Source organism: Molothrus ater, chromosome 29, assembly GCF_012460135.2.
Source record: "Molothrus ater isolate BHLD 08-10-18 breed brown headed cowbird chromosome 29, BPBGC_Mater_1.1, whole genome shotgun sequence".
NCBI classification, from domain to species: domain Eukaryota; kingdom Metazoa; phylum Chordata; class Aves; order Passeriformes; family Icteridae; genus Molothrus; species Molothrus ater.
In genome coordinates, this window is record NC_050506.2 from 627,404 (window position 1) to 636,541 (window position 9,138).

At 58.0% G+C, this 9,138-nt stretch overlaps 4 protein-coding genes across 4 annotated transcripts; 3 read left to right on the forward strand and 1 right to left on the reverse strand.

Moving 5' to 3' along the window:
* Positions 1–227: 227 nt before the first annotated feature.
* LOC118696069 (feather keratin 1) lies at positions 228–4,261 on the reverse strand. Its single transcript, XM_036398001.1, has 2 exons — positions 4,252–4,261; positions 228–535 (listed from the first exon to the last, which is right to left on the reverse strand). The coding sequence occupies exon 2, from the start codon at positions 531–533 to the stop codon at positions 228–230; it is 306 nt and encodes a 101-aa protein (XP_036253894.1). The 5' UTR covers positions 534–535; positions 4,252–4,261.
* Positions 2,366–2,674, forward strand: LOC118696072 (feather keratin 1-like). The gene has a single exon (XM_036398005.1). The coding sequence runs from the start codon at positions 2,369–2,371 to the stop codon at positions 2,672–2,674; it is 306 nt and encodes a 101-aa protein (XP_036253898.1). The 5' UTR covers positions 2,366–2,368.
* A 1,169-nt stretch (positions 4,262–5,430) lies between the features above and the next one.
* Positions 5,431–5,739, forward strand: LOC118696071 (feather beta keratin-like). The gene has a single exon (XM_036398004.1). The coding sequence runs from the start codon at positions 5,434–5,436 to the stop codon at positions 5,737–5,739; it is 306 nt and encodes a 101-aa protein (XP_036253897.1). The 5' UTR covers positions 5,431–5,433.
* Positions 5,740–8,682: 2,943 nt separating this feature from the next.
* Positions 8,683–8,991, forward strand: LOC118696070 (feather keratin 1). The gene has a single exon (XM_036398002.2). The coding sequence runs from the start codon at positions 8,686–8,688 to the stop codon at positions 8,989–8,991; it is 306 nt and encodes a 101-aa protein (XP_036253895.1). The 5' UTR covers positions 8,683–8,685.
* Positions 8,992–9,138: the final 147 nt, after the last annotated feature.

The following is a 9,138-nucleotide window of genomic DNA, read 5'->3' on the forward strand; positions in this document are numbered from 1 at the left end:
CAATCACAGCATCAAACCACCGTGAAATGCAAAATCAGAGACAAGGAAACTCTTCCAAAGCAGGATTTTCAAGGCTGAAACAGGCTGGCCACGAGACCAGACAGCACCTCCCTCCTTCCCTCCTTGTCAGGAGGGCAGGAGGGGCCCCGAGGCCTCTGGAAAGGCTGGCCAGCAGCTCCAGGGGACACTTGGCCTGCGGAGGCACTTGCTGGACGCGCGGCCCGGCTCTAGCAGGGCAGGCACCTGCGGCCGCAGTAGCGGCCACCGAGGCCGGAGAGCCCCGAGAGCCCAAAGCCCCCCGAGTTGATGGGCACTCCCTCCTCGCTGAGGATGCTGCCCACGGCGGCGGAGGTGGAGGATCCCACGGCGGTGTTCTGGGGGAAGGAGCTGAGGATGGGCCCGGGCAGGGTGACCACCACGGGCGAGGGCTGGATGACCACGCGGGAGTCCTGGCACTGGCGCACACAGGGCTCGTTGCAGCTGTTGGCCAGCGGGGTGGGGCCGCAGGGCCGGCACAGGTCGTAGCAGGACATGGCTGGGGCTGGAGGAGAACCTGCAGAAGGCAGGGAAAGCACCCACGGGCTGTGAGGCGCACAGGGAGATGCTGCTCACAGGAGGAAACACAGCCTGGGCAGAAGGGACAGCCTGGAGAGGGAGCAAGGGAGGAACCCAACAGCCCTGAGCCCAAAGAGTTCCCTGCAAAGAAATCCCAACATCTCCCACCTCTCCCCACCAAAAAACAACCACAAAAACCTGCGGAGAGCAGGATCAAGGAGAAAGACTCTCAGAGAGCACTGCAGAGAGGCAAAGATTCCATTGAGGGTCAAGGCAGAAGAGGAGAGAAGAGAAGAGAAGAGAAGAGAAGAGAAGAGAAGAGAAGAGAAGAGAAGAGAAGAGAAGAGAAGAGAAGAGAAGAGCGAGGTAAAGGCCCTTGCAGCTCACCTGTGTCACCGAGGAGGAGAAGGCAGGAGAAGTGGATGAGGGATCCTCACTTGCTCTGCCTTTTATACTGTCCCACACAGCCCCGGGCCCATGGGCACCCTCGGCACATGGAACGTGTTTACCAAGCTCATATTTTATGCAAAACATCCCCATTAGAGAAATGGGGACACTGCAATGCTGCTTTTTCATTTCCCTGTGCAGGACATGCCCAGTCAGCCTCCCAGGCTCCTTTCAAGTGCCAGCATTAGAGGCCAAAACGTGTCTGGGGGCAGTGCCACGTCAGCAGGGCCGGGTGATGCAGCCGGTGCTGAGCAGTGTCCGACATCCCAAATAATTCCAGTCCTGGCCCTCCAGGGCAGGACTTTAAAGTGTTTCCTGATGATCGGGCTGGACTCCTCAGGGCCCCGGGCTCCAGCCTGGCCATTCCCCTGCAAGGGTCAGCTCTGTCCCTCATGTCTGTCCCTGTCCAGGCTGGGCACTGCTGTTCTGGCCTTGGCAGGGGTGGCCCAGGGGGGTTTGGAGTCGCCATCCCTGGAGGTGTCCAAGGGGAAACTGGACATGGCCCTGCGTGCTCTGGGCTCTGTGACAAAGTGGAGATGGATCCCAGGTGGGACTTGATGTTCTGGGAGAGCTTTTCCAATCCCAGGGGTCCCCTCAGGTGAGGGACCAGCCCCAGTCGAGCCCCGTGGTGCCAACGTCCAGCAGGGGACATGGGGCTGCCTCTGCACTTGAAAGTCCTTCCCTGGAGGGCCAGGGGCTGCCACCAGATGGTCAGTGGGACACTTCTCAGCCCTGGCTGCTTCACCTGGCCCTGCTGACAAATCATTTTCCCTGGAAATATTTTGGCCTCTAATCTTGGCACTTGAAAGGAGCCTGGGAGGCTGACTGGGCACGTCCAGCACAGGGAAATGAAAAGGCAGCGTTGCAGGGCAAAAATAAAAACACTAATTTTTGTAATTGGGATGTTTTGCATGTGAGATGAGCTTGGTAAACACATTCCCTGTGCAAAGACTGTCTCTGGGCCCGGGGCTGTGTGGGACAGTATAAAAGGCAGAGCAAGTGCAGGATCCCTCATCCACTTCTCCTGCCTTCTCCTCCTCGGTGACACAGGTGAGTGCTTTCCTCTGCTTCCATTTCTTTTCCTCTGTCTCTTCTGGCTCCCACTGGGGCTTTGCCCCTGTTTTGTTGGGACAGTTGGTGGTCATCTCCACTCTCAGTGCCACACTGGAGGGAGGTGGGAGAAGGTCTTGTCTGTGTTTTTAGGCCCCTCTTGGGGACTGCAATTCCTTGTCCTTTCTCTCTCCCTCTCCAGGCTGTCCCTTCTGCCCACTCTCTGCTCTTTCTCCTGTGAGCAGCATCTCCCTGTGCGCCTCACAGCCCGTGGGTGCTTTCCCTGCCTTCTGCAGGTTCTCCTCCAGCCCCAGCCATGTCCTGCTACGACCTGTGCCGGCCCTGCGGCCCCACCCCGCTGGCCAACAGCTGCAACGAGCCCTGCGTGCGCCAGTGCCAGGACTCCCGCGTGGTCATCCAGCCCTCGCCCGTGGTGGTCACCCTGCCCGGGCCCATCCTCAGCTCCTTCCCCCAGAACACCGCCGTGGGATCCTCCACCTCCGCCGCCGTGGGCAGCATCCTCAGCGAGTCCGGGGTCCCCATCAACTCGGGGGGCTTTGGGCTCTCGGGGCTCTCCGGCCTCGGTGGCCGCTACTGCGGCCGCAGGTGCCTGCCCTGCTAGAGCCGGGCCACGCGTCCAGCGAGTGCCTCCGCAGGCCAAGTGTCCCCTGGAGCTGCTGGCCAGCCTTTCCAGAGGCCTCGGGGCCCCTCCTGCCAAGGCGAGAGGCAAACGTGCCCACCTGAGGCTTCTGCTTGTCCTGCTTTCTCCTGCGCCTCCCCGGGCCCTGCTGTGCCCTGCTCTGCTGGCCCAGGGGCTCAGCCCCGGCCCAGCCTGGCCCCGGGGTCCTGCTGCTCCCTGCTGGCCCCGTGCCTGGGCCAGGCAGACCTGTGTGCCACTGCTGGCCAGGCCTGCCTGCCCACCCCTGCTTTGGTTCTGTCTTCACACTCAATAAAGTTCACTCTGCATTCGAACTGGAGTCTCCTGGAGTTCCTTCCCTTTTGGGATCCCCAGCTGAAGCTGCTCCATGGGTGGGGGTCACAAAGTCACAGTTTTTGGGGTCGGAATACACTTCCAGAGGTTACGTGGCCCAACCCTTGCTCACGTGGGATAGCCTTGAGGGAGTTGCTCTAGATGCCAATGTCTTCTCAATCTCTCCAAGGATGGACACCCCATAATAACCTCCCTGGTCCATGTATTCCATCAGTCAGTAGAAAACATTTCCTGGGACACCTTCCATGGCTCGTGTCCTGTGGGAGAGGTTTTACAGCAACTTCTGTGAGCCAGAGAGAAGTTTGAGAAGAGGTGCCATGTTCACCCCTGAGAGAATTTCCTACCAAGGTCCTCGACACAGAAACCAAGAAAGAAACAAGGAGAAATAAGAGAAACCTGCAACTGCCTATTGCAATAAACACTTTGTCTTTCCTGACCAATGAGTAAATTTATGAGCTTTGTAAGAATGTCTAAAAAGGCATTCATGCTATAATAAAACCAGGTTTGAAGCCTTCTGAAAATGGAGGGTTGCTTTGTGTTGTGACCACCTCATCTACAGTGTCCTTCATGCAAGGGAATCCCAAGGAGTTGTCACCCTTCGCTTCTGCCACCACAGCATCCCCTGCGCCCCCCCTGTCCCTCCTGGATGGCTCAGGGCTGCAGGCACAGCTCAGGAGGCCACAGGGACACGTTGGACATGGGAAGAACATTGCTGGGGTGTTGAATTTTGTGAGTGGTGATGCAGAGGAGGACAAGGTGCTCCTGCTTCCTCCCATATCTTCTACTCCCTATCATTCAGGGAATCACAGGATCGTGGAATATCCAGATTGGAAGGGACCCAGAAATCATCAAATCCAACTCCTGGCCCTGCACTGACACCCCAAAATCCCATCCTGTGCCTGAAAAGCATTGTCCAAACACAGGAAGTGACCTTCACTCCACCTGGAGCAGAAGAATGGAGGGGTCAGAGACCATTCCAGGGATGGAGGGCAGGGAATGGAGGTCTCAAAGACCATTAAGGGCAACCCCTCAGTGCTGACCACGGGACGAGGCCAGGCCAGTGTGCTGAGTGTGCTGACAGGATGGAAGAGCAGCCCGTGATCTTGCTGTCTGCTTGCCTCCAGTGTTTTCCTGCTGACATTCCCAGACCATGACTCCTTCTGATGTGTTTTGATGTCTCCTTGGAGAGCTCTGCAGGCTCTTTCCACCACTTGGGTGTAGGCTCCCGGAAGGGTTTTGGAGATTTGGGGATGGAGAAGGAGCAGTGGGAAAGGCCCACCGTGGACACTTGTTGCTGGGTGGAACTGGTGGGAGCAGAGTCAGGGTGTGTTGGAGAGGATTTTCTGCTTTCCAAACATCCTCCTGTTGCCTCGAGGATGCTGGGGGCTCTCCACAAAGGCACAGAAGGGCAAAGAGCACATGGATTTGTCAGGATGTGAAATCCCTGGTTCTTCAGAGTGTCCAAGGCGGCAGGGAAGTTTACACCCAGCCCTGCTGGACTCGAGTATTTGGTTACCCAGCAGATGAGGTGACTCCTGACACAGAAAACACATTTTAAAGCATGGCTTGTTATTTTAGGGATGCCAGAAAAAGTGCCCTGACCATTCTGGGAGTCCTAAAGTGAGGCCCTGGAGGGCAAAGGGCCTGGAGTGCCCTGGTGAAATAGGACAGTCCCCAACCGCGGCTGCATCACCCGGCCCTGCTGACGTGGCACTGCCCCCAGACACGTTTTGGCCTCTAATGCTGGCACTTGAAAGGAGCCTGGGAGGCTGACTGGGCATGTCCTGCACAGGGAAATGAAAAAGCAGCATTGCAGTGTCCCCATTTCTCTAATGGGGATGTTTTGCATAAAATATGAGCTTGGTAAACACGTTCCATGTGCCGAGGGTGCCCGTGGGCCCGGGGCTGTGTGGGACAGTATAAAAGGCAGAGCAAGTGAGGATCCCTCATCCACTTCTCCTGCCTTCTCCTCCTTGGTGACACAGGTGAGCTGAAAAGGTCTTTGCCGTCCTCTTCTCCTCCTTCTCCTTCTCCTTCTCCTTCTCCTTCTCCTTCTCCTTCTCCTTCTCCTTCTCCTTCTCCTTCTCCTTCTCCTTCTCCTTCTCCTTCTCCTTCTCCTTCTCCTTCTCCTCTTTGTCTCTGCCTCCATCCCTGGCCTTGCTGCTGTGCTGCTCAGAACTTTGCTCCCAGATCCTGCTCCCAGCCTCTGCTCACTGCGAGGAGCTGGGAGAAGCTCTTGGGCTCTTTGCAGGAGGCCCTGGGCATGGAGCTCCTGATCCTTTCTTCCTCCCTGTTCCCTGTCCCTTGCCTCGGCCTCTGCTCCTCCTGCTGCTGAGGCCGTGCCTCACGTTCTGCCCGTGCCTTCTGCAGGTTCTCCTCCAGCCCCAGCCATGTCCTGCTACGACCTGTGCCGGCCCTGCGGCCCCACCCCGCTGGCCAACAGCTGCAACGAGCCCTGCGTGCGCCAGTGCCAGGACTCGCGGGTCATCATCGAGCCGTCGCCCGTGGTGGTCACCCTGCCCGGGCCCATCCTCAGCTCCTTCCCCCAGAACACCGCCGTGGGATCCTCCACCTCTGCCGCCGTGGGCAGCATCCTCAGCGAGTCCGGGGTCCCCATCAACTCGGGGGGCTTTGGGCTCTCGGGGCTCTCCGGCCTCGGTGGCCGCTACTGCGGCCGCAGGTGCCTGCCCTGCTAGAGCCGGGCCGCGCATCCAGCGAGTGCCTCCGCAGGCCAAGTGTCCCCTGGAGCTGCTGGCCAGCCTTTCCAGAGGCCTCGGGGCCCCTCCTGCCAAGGCGAGAGGCAAACGTGCCCACCTGAGGCTTCTGCTTGTCCTGCTTTCTCCTGCGCCTCCCCGGGCCCTGCCGTGCCTGCTCTGCTGGCCCAGGGGCTCAGCCCCGGCCCAGCCAGGCCCCGGGGTCCTGCTGCTCCCGCTGGCCCCGTGCCCGGGCCAGGCAGACCTGTGTGCCACTGCTGGCCAGGCCTGCCCGCCCACCCCTGCTTTGGTTCTGTCTTCACACTCAATAAAGTTCACTCTGCATTCGAACTGGAGTCTCCTGGAGTTCCTTCCCTTTTGGGATCCCCAGCTGAAGCTGCTCCATGGGTGGGGGTGATGCCCTGCGGGTGTTTGGGTGGTTAAAGGCCATGGATGGACCTTTCTCACACCTGGGCAAGGTGAGAACCTCCAAGGTCGCAGTCACTGGAAGGGCCATGGGGCAGTGGAGGGTGTGTGGCCTGGTGTGAGTGTGCACAGGGTGACCAGGAGGTGCCCCAGGGGACATCTGAGCCAGGTTGAGGTTGGACAACTTCCAGCTGATGCGTCAAGCCACTGGCCTGATTTTTCTGCGCCAGTTTCACCCAACTGCCCAAGGCCGTGGTTGTGTTTTGCCACCTACCCCTGGGCCTTTGCCTTCCCTCCTCCAGCCCTTCTCCCCAGCCCTGGATGCAGAGGGAGTCCCAAACAAGTTGAAGGAGCATGCGCCCAACTGCCAAAGTCAACGTGATGCCCAGTTTTGTTTTCCTGCATTCTGTGGAGTGCTTCTCCCCAGGGAATTGGGTGTTCCTGGCCCTGCAGCCATCTGGTGACAGTCAAAGGCTGCTCCTCTGCCCTATTGGGGGCTTCAGTGTCTGAAACAAATCCATCCTGCCAAATTCCTCTGTCTCTTTATCTGCTGTGGACATGCCCTCCTGTCCTTGCCTGAGCCAGGAGGGGACATTGGGGCGACAAAATGGGAACCAGGGAAGGGAGACAACACCCCCAGGACACCCCTGAGAGATTGGGGTGGGTGGGGACGCCCAGGGCTTCATGGAGCCCCTCAGTGAGGAGGGCTGGGTGAGGGAGAAGGAGAGAGGGCTGGAAATGCCTTTGTTGCACTCAGTGTTTTGCCTCTAGAAGGGATTTAAGTGGAAATGCCCATATGGAAACATGGTGTGTGTGAGTTTTGAAGGAAATCTCTCTGTTAGATCTGCCCTGTCACACCTGGGGTTCTGTCCTGAATGTGTTTGTTTGGAGAAACTTCTCCTGTCAACCTGAGAGCTCCCTTCATCCTCCTGGATGAGGAATCTGGCTTGGACCTCTGGGATTTAAGATTTTTCTGTCTCTGATGGAGCCCCAGGCCCCCCTGGGACAGGAGTTTTGCCCCATTTGCCCCGAGGGGTGTCACGGTGGTGCCCGGGCAGGGCTGTCACCGCTCCTGGGGACACCAGCTCTGCCCTTGCCCCAGGAAATGCAGCTCAGAGTGAGGAATCCTTCCCTTGCCCACCTCTGGGGACATCCTGGCCCCTGCTGCTGCCCAGGCTGGGTTTGTGGCACTGCCAGCCCTCAGCTGCTCCCTGTGTCCTGCTTGGAAACATTCCCGAGTGTTTGGGACAGGGTGTAGGGTCTGGTCAGAGGCAGGGAGAAAAAAGGAGTGGAGGGATGGCCGTGAGGAATGGGAGAAGGAAGAGTTTTGAAGTCAGATGTTCTCATTAGGGAGTGTTTTCTGCAAGACAATGACCCTGACTAATATTTGTTAGGAAATAATATTTGTTGGGAAAGCAGCGTCCTTCCTTCTGGAACTGTCCTGTTCTGCTGATCGGAGACCTCCAGGCGATGCTGAAAGAGGTGAAAGGCAGGAGAAACGAGATAATTTTTTCCAAAGGCAATGTGAGATCCCAAAGAAAATTCAAAACCAACCCATGTAGTCTCTCTGATGAATAAATGATGTCTAAGAAGGCTTGAAAGGCCTTGGAGTCACAGGGAGCAATGTCTACGGCCAGTCCCTGCCAAAGCCAGCCCTTTAATCCTGAGTTCATAATAAAAAAACTGCATTTATCACTCCAAAGGCTCAGAGCTGCCTCAGGAGGGGAAGATGCTGACATCACCTGGAAATACAGCACCACTCCACCCAGCTGGCTGAAACACCAGCCGGGTTCTGGCTGAAAAATACCCTAAAAACATTTTGTCCTCTAATGCTGGCACTTGAAAGGAGCCAGTTTGGCTGAATGGGCATGTCCTGCACAGGGAAATGAAAAGGCAGCCTCGAAGGGAGCGTAAACAACCTCCAGTTTACTTAATTGGGGATGTTTTGCATAAAATATGAGCTTGTTGGTAAACACATTCCCTGTGCAGGGGCGCGTCGGGCCCGGGGCTGTGTGGGACAGTATAAAAGGCAGAGCAAGTGAGGATCCCTCATCCACTTCTCCTGCCTTCTCCTCCTCGGTGACACAGGTGAGCTGCAAGGGCCTTTGCCTCTCTCTTCTCTTCTCTTCTCTTCTCTTCTCTTCTCTTCTCTTCTCTTCTCTTCTCTTCTCTTCTCTTCTCTTCTCTTCTCTTCTCTTCTCTTCTCTTCTCTTCTCTCTCTCTTCTGCCTTGACCCTCAATGGAATCTTGGCCTCTCCGCAGTGCTCTCTGAGAGTCTTTCTCCTTGATCCTGCTCTCCGCAGGTTTTTGTGGTTGTTTTTTGCTGGGGAGAGGTGGGAGATGTTGGGATTTCTTTGCAGGGAACTCTTTGGGCTCAGGGCTGTTGGGTTCCTCCCTTGCTCCCTCTCCAGGCTGTCCCTTCTGCCCAGGCTGTGTTTCCTCCTGTGAGCAGCATCTCCCTGTGCGCCTCACAGCCCGTGGGTGCTTTCCCTGCCTTCTGCAGGTTCTCCTCCAGCCCCAGCCATGTCCTGCTACGACCTGTGCCGGCCCTGCGGCCCCACCCCGCTGGCCAACAGCTGCAACGAGCCCTGTGTGCGCCAGTGCCAGGACTCCCGCGTGGTCATCCAGCCCTCGCCCGTGGTGGTCACCCTGCCCGGGCCCATCCTCAGCTCCTTCCCCCAGAACACCGCCGTGGGATCCTCCACCTCCGCCGCCGTGGGCAGCATCCTCAGCGAGGAGGGAGTGCCCATCAACTCGGGGGGCTTTGGGCTCTCGGGGCTCTCCGGCCTCGGTGGCCGCTACTGCGGCCGCAGGTGCCTGCCCTGCTAGAGCCGGGCCGCGCGTCCAGCGAGTGCCTCCGCAGGCCAAGTGTCCCCTGGAGCTGCTGGCCAGCCTTTCCAGAGGCCTCGGGGCCCCTCCTGCCCTCCTGACAAGGAGGGTGCCCACCTGAGGCTTCTGCTTGTCCTGCTTTCCTCT